The sequence below is a fragment of the Protopterus annectens genome, chromosome 6.part0, assembly GCF_019279795.1.
Source record: "Protopterus annectens isolate FY-2018-M chromosome 6.part0, PAN1.0, whole genome shotgun sequence".
In the NCBI taxonomy this organism is placed as follows: Eukaryota; Metazoa; Chordata; order Ceratodontiformes; family Protopteridae; genus Protopterus; species Protopterus annectens.
This window is the reverse complement of record NC_056737.1, coordinates 475,814,450-475,833,412: the sequence shown is the minus strand read 5'-3', so window position 1 is coordinate 475,833,412 and position 18,963 is coordinate 475,814,450. Positions and strand designations below refer to the sequence as shown.

Here is an 18,963-nt window from a genome sequence, read left to right as displayed (position 1 = left end):
CTATGAAGACGGTCTGTTGCGATGGCAATAAGGCAGATTTTTCTGAGTTGATGGCTATCCCCAATTGACTGCATAGGTATAAGGTTGTGTCCCTCACATGAATGAGTTGATGCTTGGTGGTGGCAGTGAGGAGCCAGTCATCTAAATATAGAAACACCTGGAATCCTAACCGTCTCAGGTGAGCGGTGACTACTGCCATACATTTGGTGAACACTCTGGAGGCTGTAGTGAGATCAAAGGGCAGAGCATGAAATTGAAAATGGCTGGCTCCCAGACGGAAGCGTAGATGATCCCTGGATGGTCTGTCCATTTTTACGTGGTAGTACGCATCCTGAAGATCTTTAGAGCACATCCAATTGTCTTTCCCCAGAAAGGGAAGTATTGACTGAAGCATGACCATCTGAAACGTTGTCTTTGTCACTGACTTGTTTAGTCTGCTTAGGTCCAGAATAGGTCTCCAGTCCCCTGTTTTCTTTGGAACTAAAAAGAACAGTGAGTAAAGTTCTGGATCCTCTTTGGTCTGCTGGGACTGTATGGATGACTTTTGTCCAGCAACCTTTGGACCTCTAAGGCTGCTAGGTCCCTATGATTGGGTGGAACATCTGAGATTTTCTTTAGTATAGGGAGTGGAGTGGCAAAGGGGTATCCTCTGGCTATTATGCTTTGTACCCAGGTGTCTTTTATTTTTAGCTAGGCATCTAGGTACAAAGATAGGCGTCCCCCAACTGACTCCAGAGAGAGACAGTCGGGCCTCCTCTCCGGAGCATTGATAGCTCTTGCCAAAGAAGTGCTCTCTGTCCCCCTGGTTCTGCGGACCCCCCTCTGCCCCGTGGACAGCGTCTTCCTTTATTACCCCCTCCTCTGTCTCTAGAGAGGGTGTCACCACGAGTGTTTTGGAAAGATCCTTCAGACGTCCATAACCATATCTTTCCACCTCCCCTCCCTTTGGGGTAAGGGCTGTTTGAGGTAGAAAAACGTACACCAACAGAAGACAAGGTCATTCCATCTTTCTCACTCCTGGTAAGAGTTTCCTTAACCTTAGGTCCGAAAAGGGATAAACTGTCAAAGGGGGTGTCAATGAAGGAAGACTTAAAGTGTTCGGCAAAGGAACATAAATGCACCCAGGAAGGTCTCCTGAGAGCGATTTCTGTACCCACTGCCCTGCTTGTACCATCAGCTGCATAAAACAACAGATGCATGGAAGAGTTCACTTTCGAATTAAAGAGTGTAGAGCTGGGAAGTTACTTTGTCCGAAACTCCCACAGCTACTGAACCCTGTAGGGCATCTCCTAGCTCATTCAGGAGATCCCTTTGCAATCTGGTAAAATGTGTGAGGTAGTTCAGTGATCGAAGGACAAAGGCCGCTGAACTGAACATATGCTTCCCGTATCTGTTCATAATCCTAGATTCTCTATTAGGAGGATGAACAGAAGTCTCCGATAATTCCTTCTTGGTGGCTGTCGCCACCACCATAGCATCAACCGTTATTCCTTTGGTAAGGTAAAGTCTGTCTTGTGGGCTTATATTAAATTTGTTAGGCCTCCTAGGGAGAGGCTCTTTGGTGTCTGGGGACTCCCAAGTCCTTTGAGTAAATAATTCCAGCAACTCATTGAGGGGTGGAGACACCCAAGAGGTGGAGGGTTGAGATCCGAAAGCCTTCAGGAGAACTGACTTATCAGAAGGGATAATGGATTTCCAGACAACCCTCTAAGAACCTCTAAGATATCTGCAAAGGAGATATCTTCTGGGATGGACCGTGGGGACCCTTCTGTCTCATCTAAGTCCGTATCCGAAGTGACGGACTCCTGTGGAGAGTCCAAATGCTTCCCCTTGCAGAGTCTCTTCCTAGGCACTTCTTCAGTGGGGGCTTCTGGAGAGGTCTCAGAAGAACATGACTCACCCAATGGAGCTTCCTGAGGCTCAGGATCCCTACGCTTCAAAGGAGCGTGTAAAGAAGCAGACACCTGTGCTTTCAGGGAGGAAGCTGCTCGAACTGATGGAGTGGGTGTTGGGAGGACAAAGCCCTCCTCACAACTTCAAAGGCCCCTCGGTCCCAATGAGAAGAATCCCTCTGATCCGATGGAAATAGTCTGCGCTGGTACAGAGGGCTCCGAGCCAGAGGTCAGGGCCGAGCTCACCTGAGCCGAGGCCCCAAGAGGTAAAGTCGGCACCGATAAGTCGGTCCAACTATCCTCCCCGGACCGTTCTGAGCTCGTTGGCTCCGAAACATCCATACAAGTCGGAGGAGGAACAGAAGATGTAGTAGGAACTAAGATCGGCTCCAAAGCCCCCTGGGTCAGTGCCGATAAAATATTTTGCTAGCACCGGTATCTGCAAGAGCTTTTTCACCACACGGCCCACATCCAGATCAGACTGTCTACTTGAGGCCTGTGAGGAATGCGACAAGACCACAGATTGTAGCATAGGAGACTTTAAGGTTGGAGATACCAGCTCCAAGGTCGGGGATTGGCTCCGAACCATAACGACAGTCGGATCAGAAGGCTGTGGAACCAATGTCGATGCTTTACTGGAAGCTGACTTTGATGTAGATGGAGATTTTAATGGCTCCATCTTCTTTGAGTGTTTGTCTGGCTTATCCAGGGATTCCTGTAAAGATGATTTAAGTAGACCTTTATCCATCAACTTTCTCTTCCTCTCATTCAACACTCTTGAGCTAAAGGAGTGGCATATAGAGCAGCTTTCTTGTAGGTGAACCTCAACCAAGCAGTACACACATTCAATATGTCCATCTGTTATGGACATCTTTTTTCCACATCTAGGGCACTTCTTAAAGCCAGACTAGGCTTTCTCTTTCTCCTGGGGTGACATCTTCTATAAGCAATTTACACAACTATTTAAGCCTTATAAGAAGGGTTTAAACTAATCAAAAAACACAAATTATTTATATGCCCTGTGTAAAAAGAAGGGCTGCAACTGCACTCTAACACACCACACTAACACTACAAACAAACAAAAAAAAATGGCCACTACTTTAGTAAACAGAAGGAAATGCAAGTATAAGCTCTGTAAAAAAAGAAAGGGCTACACACACACTCTACTAGAGAAGAACCTCTATGCCCTATGAAAAACTACGGGCTAACACTATTAAACACACTAATTATGCTATAATATCTATCTATATGCCCTACTAAAGAACTAACACACACTTTAAACTAATATAAAGAAGAACTAAAGGGCCTAAAATAAAACCACAGCCACTAATTCCTCTTAAACACACTAACTAAGAGAGATAGGGAGAATAGAAGGCCTAACCACAAAAAAACGGCCTTAAATACTAAATATCTAATCCAATATAATTATAAGCACAAGCCTACACACACTACTATTAATGCTAATTTACAAAATTTTTCCAAAAACTAAAGCTATAATATTGAAATAAGAAAAATTATTCACTGGCCAGAGATGGTGAACGTCCGATTAAGTTGCAGCGGCAAACAAAATCTGGGGGAAGATTAGGGTGCATCATGGGATAGGGAGTTGATCTCGAGCTTTTGCAGTTGGCAGAGTCGGAGCCTCGGATCGGCTCCAAACCCATCAGTAAAGAATGAACGGTGAGATAGAACAACTTCACATATTTACTTTAGATAAAAATTGAGAAAGGGGCACTGTGTTCCCAACATTACTGGCTATTTTCTAACAGCCCCTGTGTACAACTACAACCATGCTCTCAATGGGACTCCCAAATGCTGAAAATAGCTGACATCTGCCTCTAGCTTTATCCCATTACATAATTTTCTGCAGTAATAATCCTTACAATGTACATAATTTTTAACCTCTCTTCTCCTCTTCTGACATTACACCTCAGGCTTTTTTTTTGCGTTAAGGCATCTATCTTAAAAAAATGTCTTTTTCTTACTGCCTAAGATCTTAGACTCTTCTGCTTTAGCTTCTAACTTGGGTAACTTGTTCCTAAAATAAAAGTATTAGGTCTTAAATGTTCTTTGGTACACTTGTTATTGTAAACCAAATTACAAGAAATATGAAAAAAAAAAAAACTTAAACAGAAAGAAAAGCACACTATCTGTTAAAAGTCCTTACAAGATACTCATCTACTAAACCACATGTTCTCAACTTCATCAGTGAAGTCATTATTTCAGAGAAGTTTTGTTTGCATGCCACCCAATATTAATTTCCTTATAAGTAACAGACTTAAATATGTTAACTGTTTGGAAAGTATGCCATAGTGACAAAAAAAAAAAAAAAAAAAAAAAAAAAGAAGTTATGTACTTACCATAACGTTTCATGTTTGTTGTCCTCTCACGCCCTTCTTTCATACTAGATGGGTTTGGAGCAGATATTCGGCTCCAACTCGGCCAATATACTAGCTTGAAGTCTCTGACTTGGCTCATGGCTGAATACCTATCCCACAATGCAATGGAATAACCCCCAGATCTTGTTTGCTGCTAACCATAAACGGAATGTATATTCCTATCTACATAACATGAAAAAAAATATATATATATACTACATATGGGTCTATTACAACAGCGAAGAGGCGTTTAATCGAACGCCTCTTCGCTGATACATATAGAGTGAACGCACTAAAGCACGAACGCTCAGAACAGCTATTTCTTTCCCTGGGAAAGAAATTGCTTGGCCTTCCCCATGTGTTTGCCCCTTTCCCCACTGTAGGGCGATCTCGGAGTTGGTGTATTTAGTTGGGGGGGGGGGGGCGGAGCCCCCCACATTGCAAATTGCAATGTTTGAAAGTATGTTTGTGTGTTAGTACTACCAATGTCTTTCCCAGGGCAAGAAATCAGTATTCTGAGCATTCGCGCTTTAGTGCATTCGCTCTGTGTGTGTCAGCGAAGAGGTGTTAGATTAAACGCCTCTTCGCTGTTGTAATATAGACCCTATATATATATATATATATATATATATATATATATATATATATATATATATATATAGATATATATAGATATATAGATATATATATAGATATATATATATATATATGAGGAAAAATAAGAAGTTATGTACTCACCATAACGTTCCATCTGAGTAGGTATCTTCATTTGTCTGCAACCTTTGGGATACGGATCCGATCTCGGATGCGAGCCGGCAACTTCTATCATAGCATAGATCCGAGCTCCTAGCTCCTCCCCTTACCCATAATCCCCTGCCTACTCTAACTGACCTCAGATCAAGTTTGCCCCATAGCACAGCAGATAAAAGTGTCCCAATGGGAACATATGCTAACAACACAAGAACGATCATTTTGGTCAGGGGGAAGGAGGGGGGATGGTTGCAGACAAATGAAGATACCTACTCAGATGGAACATTATGGTGAGCACATAACTTCTTAATCTGAAGTAGGAACTTCATTTGTCAGCAACCTTTGGGACAGAGTCCCCAGCTACCTAAATCTTGGGTGGCCTTCATGGAAGGATATTCCGGAGCACCGCAGAGCAAAAGGACGCCCTACCTCGGGAGACATCTATTTTATAGTGGCTGATAAAGGTGTGAGATGAAGCCCAAGTGGCTGCGGAACAAATGTCACCCAGTGGAACCCTAGCTTGAAAGGCCGCAGATGTGGCAACGGCCCTAGTAGAATGAGCATGGACTCCTTGAGGTGCAGGCCTTCCCGAGCTCTGATATGCTAAAAGGATACAACTCGAGATCCATCGAGAGAGAGAAACTTTAGAAACTGACTTTCCGAAATTACTTTTGGCAAAGGAGATAAACAACTGATCGGATTGCCTATGATCAGCAGTTCTATGGATATAAAAACGTAGTTGTCTGTGTACGTCTAAGGAATGTAGCTTGTACTCTCCTTTGTTATGAAATTTGGGGAAAAACACTGGAAGACTGATAGATTGATTGATGTTCGCTTCTGAAGATACCTTAGGTAGAAAGGACGGATTGATCCTGAGGTAATCCCTATCCGGGTAAAAGACCAGATATGGTGGTTTGACACAAAGAGCTTGCAATTCCGACACTCTTTTGGCTGAAGTTATGGCCACTAAAAAGGCCGTCTTCCAAGAGAGAAATTTGAGATCAACCGTGGCCTCCGGTTCGAATGGGGGACCAGTTCAAGGCCTGCAAGACTAAGAATAAATCCCATGGAGGTACCACCTCTTTAACTGGAGGCCTAAGGAGGAAGGTACCCTTGAGGAAGGTCTTACGCAGTTTGGAAGTGATAAGAGGGCCAGACTCTTGCCCCACGTGATAGTATGAGATTGCTGCCAGTTGTACCTTGACTGTAGAAGAACTAGCCCCCTGGTGAAAGAGAGAGGTTAGAAAATCTAGAATCGACACTATCAGGGCTGTAAAAGGGTCTAAACGACGGTGTTCTGCTCAAATGGTGAAGTGTTTCCACTTACTCTGATAAACCTTCCTGGTGGAAGGCTTGTGAGCTGCTACAAGAATGGCTTTGACCGGTGATGAGATCCCGGGAGTCCTTATGAGGAGTGGAACTGGAGCAACCAAGCCGTCAGCTTGAGGATGATCAGGTTCGGAGTCAGAAGACCGAGAGGGTGAGAAATGAGATCCGGAATGGGATCCAGAATCCATGGTGGATACACTAGGTGAGACCATAGGTAAGGGAACCACGTCTGACGAGGCCAGAATGGGGCAATGAGGATCATCTTGCTCCCCAGCTGCCTGGCTTTCTGTAATAATTTCAACATCAGGGGAAGAGGAGGGTAAGCATAAAGCAGACCGGGAGGCCAAGAATGAACTAGAGAGTCTCTCGGGGACTCCCCTGGAGGGGGGATCAGAGCGAAGTAATCGTTGCATTTGGTGTTTGAAGGAGAGGCAAAAAGATCGCAACAAGGTTGCCCCCATCGGGTAAATACTTGCTCTGCAACTCAATGGTTGAGAGACCATTCGTAAGGAGTCAGGATAGTACGACTGAGCCTGTCCGCTAGAATGTTGGACCGTCCTGGAATGTGCATTGCTATGAGAAAGCGGTTGGTGGAAATCGCCCATTCCCACACTCTCATGGCCTCGCGACAAAGGGGGTAAGACCTGTTTCCCCCCCCCGTTTGTTAATGTACCAGATGACCGACATGTTGTCTGTCTGTACTGCAATCGTCCCTACCGGAAGAGAGTTGTGTAGTGCCTGCAACGTCAAAAGCACCACCCTCATCTCTAAGACGTTGATATGCAAAGAGGTCTCTACGTCGTTCCACGTGCCTTGGAATGTCCTGCCTGAAAAATGCCCCCCCACCCCAGGCAAGAAGCGTCCATGGTCACTGTATCGACTGGCGGAGGTAGTGAGAAGGGACGTCCCGTGTGGAGATTGGGAGACTGGAGCCACCACAGGAGCGATCTTCTGCAAACCCTGCTTAAGGAAATGGGGTGAGACAGGGGGTTGTGAGACGGGGACAATTGTACCTGGAGGGTCCACTGCAGAACCCTCATGTTCAACTGGGCCAATGGCAGCAGAGGGACTGCAGCCGCCATAGATCCTAGGGCCCTCAGGATCAATTCCGCCAAAAAAGTTTGCAGTTGAAGGATGGCCTGCACGTGCAACATCAGGTTCCGAAGCCGATCTGGAGTCAAGAACGTAAGCATCTGTCTGGAATCCAGTCTCGCCCCTATAAAATCCAACACCTGTGTAGGGGATGAGAGAGGATTTGGTCATGTTGATGGTTAATCCTAATAGTGGAGCCAGACTGAGGAAATAATCCCTGCATGAACAAAGTAGATGCCTTGTTGGGGCCGTAAGGAGCCAGTCATCCAGGTATGGAAAGACCTGAATTCCTTGGAGTCTCAGGTGGGCCGCTATTATCGCTAGGACCTTGGTGAACACCCTGGGGGCTGAGGTGAGACCGAAGGGGAGGACCCTGAATTGAAAGTGACTGGCTCCCAACCGGAAGCGGAGAAACCTCCTGGAAACTGTCCACTAGAATGTGACAGCACGCATCCTTGAGGTCTGCTGGAGCACATTCAGTCGCCCTCCCACAATAAGGGAGGACGGATTGCAACGTGACCATTCGAGCTTTTCTTTGGGTACCGCCAGGTTTAGGAGAGAGAGGTCGAGGATGGACCTCAAGTCCCCGCCTTTTGGCACCAGAAAGAACCTGGAGTAGAACCCTGATCCGACTTTGGATCTGGGGGGACGGGCTGGATGGCACTTTTTTGCAGAAGCTGCTGAATTTCTGCAGCAGCCGCCTCTGACTGGGTGAACGCCGAAGGCTTCTGATTCTGGGGTTTACTATAAAGGAATTTGGTAACCTCTGGATATAATACTTAAGCACCCAGCGATCCGCTGTTATGGACTCCCATTTTGCTAGGTGCCTCGAACGCTCGACTGCCTCCAGAGTGGAGCAGTCGGGTAACCCCTCAGGGGTTCTATGTGGCCTCTCAGAGAACGGTTCTCTGGACCCAAAATTCCTGGGACCCCTCTGCCTCTGGGCGGCGTCCTCCCTGTCCCTCCTCTCGGTTGTCCTGAGCAGACTGGGATTGATGCGATTTTTGGAACCACATCTTCTTCTGACCCTTTTGGTTCTTGGAAAAGGACCTCTGGGGCGCAGAGAAGCGGACCCTGATGGCAAACAAGGTCTTCCCGTCTTTCTCGCTCTGGACAAGAGTGTTGAGAACGGTTTCGCCGAACAGTGCAGAACCATCAAAAGGGGCATTCGCGAATGATGTCTTAAAGGGTTCCGAGAAGTCACAGTGACGGAGCCAGGTCTGTCTCCTCATGACAATCCCGACTCCGCCTGCTCTAGCGGCTCCCTCCGTAGCATGAGACAACAGCCGCATAGAGGTGTTAGAGATAGAGCGGAGGGTGGCCATTCGGGAGGAGTATAGATCCTTGTCTCCTCCGACATGGACCCTGTGGGGGAAGCAGCGTATTCCTTAATTAGATACCACTGCATCCGAATAACGTGTGCCATGTAGTTCAAGGCCCTCAGGGAAGGTCGCTGAACTGAAGGCCCGCTTCCCAAGACGGTCCATCGCGCGAGACTCCTTGCTTGGAGGATGAACCGTGTGGCTCTCCTGAGCCAACTCTTTCTTGGTGGCTGCAGCCACCAACATGGCATCCACAGGGGGACCTCTGCTCCAGTGTAATCTCTCTGCAAAATTTTGTCCGGACGCTTGGGGATCGGCTCTACGGTGTCCGGTTCCTTCCAAGCCCTAGAGGATATGAGATCCACCAGAGGGTCGGGTGGAGGGGACACCCAAGAGGTAGATGGTCCTGCCTCAAATGCCTCAAGGAATACGGCCTCATCACTGAGAGGTGCACTGTGTTCCTAACATTACTGGCTATTTTCTAACAGCCCCTGTGTACAACTACAACCATGCTCTCAATGGGACTCCCAAATGCTGAAAATAGCTGTCAGACTGACATCTGCCTCTAGCTTTATCCCATTACATACTTTTCTGCAGTAATAATCCTTACAATGTACATAATTTGTAACCTCTCTTCTCCTCTTCTGACATTACACCTCAGGCTTTTTTTTTTGCGTTAAGGCATCTGTAACATCTTAAAAAAATGCCTCTTTCTTACTGCCTAACTTCTTAGACTCTTCTGCTTTAGCTTCTAACTTGGGTAACTTGTTCCTAAAATAAAAGTATTTGGTCTTAAATGTTCTTTGGTACACTTGTTACTGTAAACCAAATTACAAGAAATATGAAAAAAACCTTAAACAGAAAGAAAAGCACACTATCTGTTAAAAGTCCTTACAAGATACTCATCTACTGAACCACATGTTCTCAACTTCATCAGTGAAGTCATTATTTCAGAGAAGTTTTGTTTGCATGCCACCCAATATTCATTTCCTTATAAGTTGTTGTTGTGTCTTTCGGCTTTTCCCGGTTAGGGGTCGCCACAGCGGAACTCCGGTCCGCTAATGATTGGCAGTTGATTTTTACCTGCTCGCCCTTCTTTCATACTAGATGGGTTCGGAGCAGATATTCGGCACCAACTCTGCCAATATACTAGCCTGAAGTCTCTGACTTGGCTCATGGCTGAATACCTACCCCACAATGCAATGGAATAACCCCCAGATCTTGTTTGCTGCTAACCATAAACGGAATGTATATTCCTATCTACATAACATGAAAAAAATATATATATATACTATATATGGGTCTATATTACAACAGCGAAGAGGCGTTTAATCGAACGCCTCTTCGCGGACACACAGAGCGAACGCACTAAAGCGCGAACGCTCAGATCAGCTATTTCTTTCCCTGGGAAAGAAATTGCTTGGCCTTCTCCATGTGTTTGCCCCTTTCCCCACTGTAGTGCGATCTAGGAGTTGGTGTATTTAGTTTGGGGGGGGGAGCCCCCCACACTGTAACGTTTGAAAGTATGTTTGTGTGTTAGTACTACCAATTTCTTTCCCAGGGCAAGAAATCGGTATTCTGAGCGTTCGCGCTTTAGTGCATTCGCTGTGTGTGTCAGCGAAGAGATGTTCCATTAAACGCCTCTTCGCTGTCGTAATATAAACCCTACATATATATATATATATATATATATATGAGGAAAAACAAGTAATTTCAGAGGAACTTTCTCAGTGGAAGGAAAGAAAAAACTCTCATCTAAATCTTCTAGGAGCCTTGGCTGGGGGAAAGAGGGAGGGGTCATAAGAAAGAAGGGCGAAAGAGGACAACAAACATGGAACATTATGCTAAGTACATAACTTCTTTAGGTTATGTTGTCCATCTCGCCTTCTTTCTTACTGGTTGGGACAACGTCCCTAACACCATTTTCTCAGGTGGCTCATGGGAGTACACCTTTGAGCACTGTGGAACCAAAAGAAGCTCTGTCCCTGGAGGCCAAATCTACCTTGTAATGAATAATAAAAGAATGGGGCCTGGCCCATGTAGCCGCTACACAAATGCTATTCATAGATAGTCTAGCATAGTAAGCAGATGAAGTTACTAGAGCTCTAGATGAATGGCCTTTGATTTTGAAAGGTTGACTTCTATTGTTTGAATTGTATATATAAGTAATACAACTAGTAAGCCAATTTGAGTGTGTGACTTTTGATAGTGGTTTGCCTCGCTTTGTTTGAGAAAAAGAAACAAATAGTTGATCTGCTTTCTTGAAATCTTTGGTTCTATGCAAATACAATCTCAGTTGCCTATGTACATCCAACTGATGTAGTTTGTATTCTGCCTTGTTGGAATGATTAGGAAAGAAAACTGGAAGTTCAATAGACTGGTTCAGACTGGACAGAGCAGATTTTTGGCATGAAAGATGGATTAGTCCTCAAGGATACTCCATCCATATGAAAGATTAGATATGGTGACAACTGATAGGGCTTTCAACTCCAAGACTCTACATGCAGATGTAATGGCCACTAATAAGATGGTCTTCCAGGAGAGAAACTTTAGATCACATGAAGAAGCAGGCTCAAAAGGGGGTAAAGTCAGATAAGCGAGAACGAAATTTAGGTACCAAGGTAATAGAGGTACTTTAATGGGAGGCCTCAACAAACAAGTTCCTTTTAAAAATGCTTTACACAGCCTGTGACAAGATTAGGAGTGTATTCGCCGATGTGATAATTGGAAATTGCAGCTAATTGGACTTTAACTGTAGCTGCAGCAGAGCCTTGCTGAAAAAGCTCTGCTAGGAATTCTAAAATTGAACTAATAGAGGGATAGAAAGGATCTATGTCTCTTGCTCTTGCCCAGTTGGAGAATCTCTTCCATTTGCTGGAATACAATTTTCTGGTGGAAGCCTTATGAGAAGAGACCAGAATGTGTTTGACTGCTGGACTAAAGTCTTAAAGCCTGACTATGTTTGGAAGTGGAGCAGCCAAGCTGTCAAACTGAGGGTCTGGAAAGAAAGATGAAGTGCATCCAACATATGAGTGAGAAGGTCTGGGACTAGGCCCAGAGTCCATGGCTTCTCCTGAAGGTGAGGCCAGAGGAAGGGGAACCAAATCTGACGAGGCCAATATGGAGCAACGAGAATTAGCCTGCTTCCCAAGACCTTTGCTTTCTGAATGACTCTGGGAATTAGTATAAAGGGAGGGAAGGCATACAGTAGTCCCGAGGGCCAATCGTGGACAAGTGTGTCTCTTGGTGTCTCCCCCACTGGGGAGGATTAGGGCAAAGTAGCTGCTGCATTTGGTGTTCAGGGTGGTTGCAAATAGGTCACAGCAAGGCTGGCCCCAAGTCCAGAAAATCTTGTCCGCTATGCTCTGTTTCAGAAACCACTCAAGAGGCATTAAAATCGCCCTGTTGAGCTTGTCGGCTATCATGTTGGATTTCCTTGGGATGTGCATTGCTACCAGAAAATGTTGGGAAGATACTGTCCATTGCCATACTCTTAGTGCCTCTCGACAAAGAGGGTATGATTTGGTTCCTCCTTGCTTATGTACAAGACTACAGACATGTTGTCTGAATGGACTGCAATTGTTCCTAGTGGGAGAGAGTCCTGAAGTGCTTGCAACGCCAGAAGCACTGCTCTCATCTCTAGAACACTGATGTGCAACTGAGCCTTGTGTTCTTGCCATGTGCCTTGGACTGTTCCTTCCCAGACAATGCCTCTCCCACTCTATCTGGGAAGTGTCTGTGGTCACCGCAGCGACAGGTTGTTGTGGAACAAAGTATCTTCCTTGGGTAACATGATCAGACTGAAGCCACCATCGGATATCTCTCTTGCATGAATTCGTTATCGTTAACTGATGGGACATAGGAAGTTCTTAAAGAGACCAATGAGCAAACAGAAGCCACTGAAGGATTCTCATGTGCATCCTGGCTAGAGGAATATTTTTGAAAATTCACTGTTATGTCTGAGTATAAAGTTCCAGTGTAGTGTCCCTGGCCCGTAGAAGTAGATGCTTGGTGGTGGCAGTTAGGAGCCAGTTGTCCAGGTATGGAAACACTTGGAATCCTAGACGTCTCAGGTGAGCAGTTACTACTGCCATGCATTTGGTGACCACTCTGGGGGCTGCAGTGAGACCAAAGGGCAGAGTTCGAAACTGATAATGACTGACTCCCAGATGGAAGTGTAGATGACTCCTTGATGCTCTGTTCATTTTTATGTGGTAGTACGCATCTTGGAGGTCTACAGAGCACATCAAATCGTCTTTCCCAAAAAAGGGAAGAAATGACTGCAGTGTCACCATTCGGAACTTGAAATTCTTTACAGATCTAACTTGCTGAGATCCAAAATGGGTCTCCAGTCTCCTGTTCTTTTTGGTACTAAAGAATCTTGAGCAAGTTCCGAATCCTATATGGTCTGCGGGGACTTCTTAGATGACTCTTTGTTTAGCAACTCTTGGACTGCTATGGTTGGTTGTTCCCTCTGACTGGGTGGAACATCCGTTATTCTTCTGATCTGTGGAGTGGACTGTCAAAAGGGAATGGAATATCCTCTGGATATTATGCTTTGTACCCACTTGTCTTTTGTGATATTTTGCCAGGCTTCTGAGTACAAAGTTAATCTTCCTCTAACTGCCTCAAGAGAAGAGCAGTCAAGAATCCTTATTCGGCACATGGACAGATGAGAACTTCTCAGAGTTCCTTTTTGGTGGCTGCCGCCACCACCATAGCATCTATGGGTACACCTTTTGAGAGAAATTCCTTCTCCAAAGGAGCTGACAGGAACTTATTTGGCCTCCTAGGGACCAGCTCTATGGTGCCTGGTGACTCCCACATCTTCCGACTAACCAAATCCATGAGCTCATTGAAAGGCAGAGAAACCCAGGAGGCTGACGGTTGAGATACGAAGGCTTTCAGGTACACCGACTCATCAGAAGCGTTGAAGGGGTTCCAGGGGCCTCTGTTTTAGGATCGCCAGGACATATGAGAAAGAGATACCTTCAGAGGGCGACTGTGGGGACTTTTCTGCTTCCGCGAGGTCAGTGTCAGAAGTGATGGACTCATCAGGGGAATCTACACGTTTCTTCTTGCACGTTCTCTTCTGAAGTAGCTCCTCAGACGGGTAAGTCTGGAGAGGTCTCGGAAGAGTGGGGCTCGCAGAATGGGGCTTCCTGAGGCCCTGAATCTCTGCTGCCCTGTGGACAAGATGGTGCCGAAGCAGACGCCGGTGCCTGAGGGGGAAGAATGCCAGTATCCCGGAGTACAGCTGCAGAAGGGGACAGCACACTCCCATCACCTCAAAAGTTGAGCCTCCCCCCAGCTCTGAGGACACCTCCAGTTCTGAGGTAGCGGAGGAAATCCCTGGCACCAAGAAAATCAGCTCAGAGGCTGATGTAGAAGCCAAGCTAACCCAAGCCAACACACCAAGGGGCAAACTAGAAACCGAAGAGACTCTGGTTTGAGACCCCCCCCCCCCCGAGCCAACCGGAAAACTACGGCTCAAAGACACCATGGATGGCACTGCAAGTGTCAGAGCAGGCAACGGTTTCTGAGAATCCCGAAGGGTCTACCACAGGAGGTATCTGGCATTCCGGCTCCAAAGATCCAGCTTGGCTCGGAGGAGGAGGAATAGTGGATGTAGTCATCTTGAGTGGCTCCGAGACCGGTGGGAGTCAGACCAGAGAACAATTTTGCCAGCTCCGGCGACTTCAAAAGCCTGCGCACCACCCTGTCCACGTTGTCATCTGATAAGCTCCTAGAGGACCTGGATGAAAGAGTAGGGGATCAAGGCCTTTGAAGAATAGGGGATCTCAACGTCAGAGATACCAGTTCTAATACAACGGACCATCTCCGAGAAGTATTCTCTATAGGGTTCTGACATCTTTGGAATCGAAGAGCTAGATTTCTCTGCACCGATCGTCTCCCTCGGTTCCGAAGGTGGTGGAGCAGAGGAGATAGATTTCTCAGTCAACGTAGGCAATTTCTTTGGAGGCTCTGAATGAGCCAAAGAAGAAGATGAGGAAGGTCTCTTGGACTTGTCACTAGTTGTTGGAGAAGATTGTAAAGCCTCATCAAAAGAAGGCTTTATTAAACCTCGTAAAATCAATGTGTTCTTCGTCTCATTTAACACTCGAGAGCTGAAGGAGTGACAAAAACTACATGATTCCTGCAAGTGAATGGCACCTAAGCAGTACACAAAGACACTGTGCCCATCAGTAATGGACATTTTTTGGGAGCATTGCTGGCATTTCTTGAACCCAGACACTTTGGGTTCTTTATTTCTAGAGTCTTTAGACATGCTGAAACTGCAATAAACTAGAATAAAATGCAAGAACATGTAACAAAAGGCTAAACACACACAGCAAAAACAGTAAAGGGAAGTAAAGTTCTACCCTCTTAAGTTAAACAGGTGCTAGGCCCTCTAACTTAAATGGACCTAGCCAAGCTGACTGGGACAGGCAACACAAACCCTCTAATAAAAAACAGGTTACCTTTAACTCTCTAACTTAAACGAGCTAAAGGTAATACACAAATACCACAAGACTGACAGGGATAGGATAGGCCTAAGGAAGAAAATGACGGAAAATAAGCAACACACAAACAGGCGAGAAAAGAATTATGCCAAAAATGTTATAAAAAGGTTGAACTGTCTAATCCAAGAACTATATTACCTTTAAGAAGAAGAAATTTTGTCAAAAAAAGCTATTAGAAATGCAATCAAAAACACTTAGCCATGGCCAAGAAGACAGCATCTGAACACGTCAAGCGGCAAACGAGATATGGGGATTACTCCAATGCATTGTGGGATATGTATTCAGCCACGAGCCAAGTCAGAGACTTCACGTTAGTATATTGGCAGAGTTGGATCCGAGTATCGGCTCCGAACCCATCCAGTAAGAAAGAAGACTGGGGAGGGGGTCAAGCTTCCCTGCACTCCCCCAATGGGGGAGACCACCACACTTATACATACCAACTCAGAGGTCGCACAACAGTGGAGAAAAAAAAGCAAACTCCACTGTCTGTGAAAGTAATTTCAGGATAGCACTTGTTCTTTCTGCATTTGCCAAAAATTACTTTTGATGACACAACATGCTTCCCATTTTTTTATTGGAAATACGCCAACAACAAAGCAGTAGTAGAGTAGGACTGGTATTCCACTTGGAGAGGCATTTCAACTACATATAAAGCTAAAACGCACTCACCGATGAGTAAAAAAACAAACTATTACAATACTGCAGCAAGAGTGCTTCATGAAGAATAAGAGACATTAAATCAACTAAATATAGCTTAAATGTACAATGTATGTAGCAACTCAATTTCTACAGGTCTCAACATTTGCAAACCATCTCTGCTGACATACAGAAAGCCCGTACAACATTCCATGCAACCCAAGTTCAACTAGCAGTATAAGTGCCTGCATAGGGGAGAAGACGAATGCCTAGTTTTAACACCATTTTGCTGTCTTTAGGAGTGGGGCTCATGGGCTTGCTCTCTGCAGAAAATTCCCAGTGGAGACCAGGAATCATATGAAGGTACTTGTCTTTAAAATGGTAAAGCCTAATGATTACATCACACTAAGGTGCGGCATGCTTTGGCTACCAATAAGCATGACAAAGTAGAAACCACGAACCACTTACGGCTGCTTTAATGATGGTCCCTCTCAGATGACTAACTCAGGTGAAGGAAATGAATATGAATGAGCAGCTTGACAAAAAGTATCAAGTTTGACAGGCAACAGGAACAACAACAACAACATTTTGCAGTGCCTTACCTGTGTATCAAAAACATTATTCAAACTCACACCATACTGATGGAACAGGCAGTCTGACATACAGCGACAGTCATGTATCACCTAGAAAAAAAAAAGTTCATCAGGTTCTGAAGTGGCAACTAAAAATACTACATCTAGGTGTAAAACCTGCTAAAATATCCACAAACAAGTTAACTGTGTTATAAATCTACTTAAAGTTGCTCTTTTACAAAACTGGAAATTCTACAGACAATATCTCTCTCTTTTTTTTTTTTTGAAAACACAGACAAGAGACGAGAAAGTTGATAAAATGCTGAACTACAGAAACCTGCACATTAAATGCTCTCTAACTTCCAAACTTTTCCTCAGAATCCTTAAAGACGTTTGGTCCAATACATAGAAAGTTTGCAAATTTCAGAATGAAAGTAGCTCAAGAAGACATGCACATGAGCAAGACCGTTGTTTTTCACAGATTAAATAAACTTGGTAGACACAAAACATATGACAGAAATAGTCTTCATTATCTTTACTTGGGTCATTCAGGCAAAATATCACTATAGCACTGCTAATACTTCACTGGTGAGCATTGGCAGCACTAAGAGAATGAAGTACAGTGGTTTATGTAAGTTACACTTATCTATAACAGCATATTTTCAAATTCTGCACTACTGCAGTAGCCTATAGACTGTATCCTGAGAAGGATACAGCAACCAGCCAGCTTGCCAAAACTCTAACCCCCTCATAAAAAGCCCTTCTGTCTGCCTATAGGCTAAGCCCTTTTTGTAGGGAAGTATAACAGCAGCCAGAGTAATTAAAATCTTTAGGACTTTCTTGCTCCCGGTGTATAAAGGGGAATTCATATTGGCTAACACAAGCAAAAACTACAGCAGCAACAATAATAAACAGCTGTAACCATCACTAACTGTATACAACAGGAGGTTGGTGGGTAGATAGATAGGTGTGACTACTGCAGCCATGAAGAATTTGAACATCTACTGTTACAAGAAAGTGCAATTGACTATACTATGTTCAGCATTCTCACTGCTGTATTAGCCTATGGGTAGACTACCATACAATATCCAACCTGGGAGGAGGATGAATAATGTTCCAAGAGCAAAGCTTGCTCTTGACCTGAAGAAGGAATCCAGTGTGAGGAGCTTTTTAAATATATGAAGACCAAATATACGAGGACCAAGTTGCCACCTCTAGAATGCTTCTAGAGCACACCCGTTTCCACTACTCTATCAAGGAAGCCAAGGCCTTGATGGAATGTGCATAAACACTGGCTGGAATAGTTTTGCCATAGTGAGAGTAACAAAAGACAATAGTCAAGGACAATCATCTAAAAATAGTCTGTTTAGGCACAAGCTGACATTTCTTTGTTTCAGAAGAAGAAATAATTGGTTAGCTTTCTTTTGTCAAGATAGTACCAGATTTGCCTATACACACCTAGGGTATGAAGAATCTCTTCTCTATTGTTTTTAGGATCTAGGCAGAAAACTGGGGGTCTGAAGGCTCGACTCAAAGTGAACACAGAAACTACCTTGGGCATGAATGGTTGGATCACAAAGTGATCCTCTATCAAAGAACAGATAGGATTCCCTCACCATAAGAGCTTGCAACTCAGATACTCGACAGTTTTCCAAGTAATGAACCTCAAATCAGCCAAGGAAGCATATTCAAATGGTGACACAGTTGTTTTTTTCCCCTCACAAAAGTGAGATCAAGTGGGAGGAATTTGTAATGAATGATTCTCATGCAAATCTTCTTTCAGAAACTGTTTAACAACAGAGAGAGAGAGAGAGAAAAGAAAGAGGAGCAGACATACTGAAATGGCTACAAGATGAACCTTGAGAGACCAGAAGATAACTCGCACAAGTACTTAACAGAGGCGCAAAATCCTTGATGGGACCCCGGTTACTGGCTTTCCACCAACTGGAAATTATTTTCCCTTAGCCAATACATAAATTTTTATTAGCAGGCTTTCTTGCCTCCATCAATATCTGCTCTATGCCCTTAAGGAAGAGGCAGCTGAAAGTTATTAAAAATGGAATCGCCTAGGCAATCAGTTGTTGTTGTACATCAGGGTGTACTTGGAACTACTACTAGTTTTTTTAAAATTTCCACATCAAGTAACAATGGACAGGATGAATTATTTAGATGTCACCATACATAAGGTTAAGGATGGTGTTAAATCAACTGTTTATAGAAAAGAAACATACTCACATTCTTTTTTTGCACTTTTCTAGTGCACACCTTATGTCCTACAAAAGAAGTATACTTAAGGGACAATTTATTAGGGCTAGTAGATTGACCTCCGATGAAGGCAACTTTCGGACAGAATGTGAAACCCTGTTGAAATTCATTTTAGAAAGGGGGTATCCTGAAGAGTTGATTCTTACTATTCAGGAAGAGGTTATGTCTAAATGAGGAGGGCATTTTTACCCTTTATGAGTAAA

General features: G+C 44.5%; 1 protein-coding gene across 1 annotated transcript in view; it reads right to left on the bottom strand.

Moving 5' to 3' along the window:
* The window catches only part of EXD1 (exonuclease 3'-5' domain containing 1), a 1,269,330-nt gene that overhangs the window by 397,940 nt on the left and 852,427 nt on the right, over positions 1 to 18,963 (bottom strand). The window contains exon 8 of the mRNA XM_044074207.1: positions 16,526 to 16,606. Within this exon, the coding sequence (XP_043930142.1) occupies positions 16,526 to 16,606 (81 nt within the window). The remainder of the gene's footprint in view (positions 1 to 16,525; positions 16,607 to 18,963) is intronic.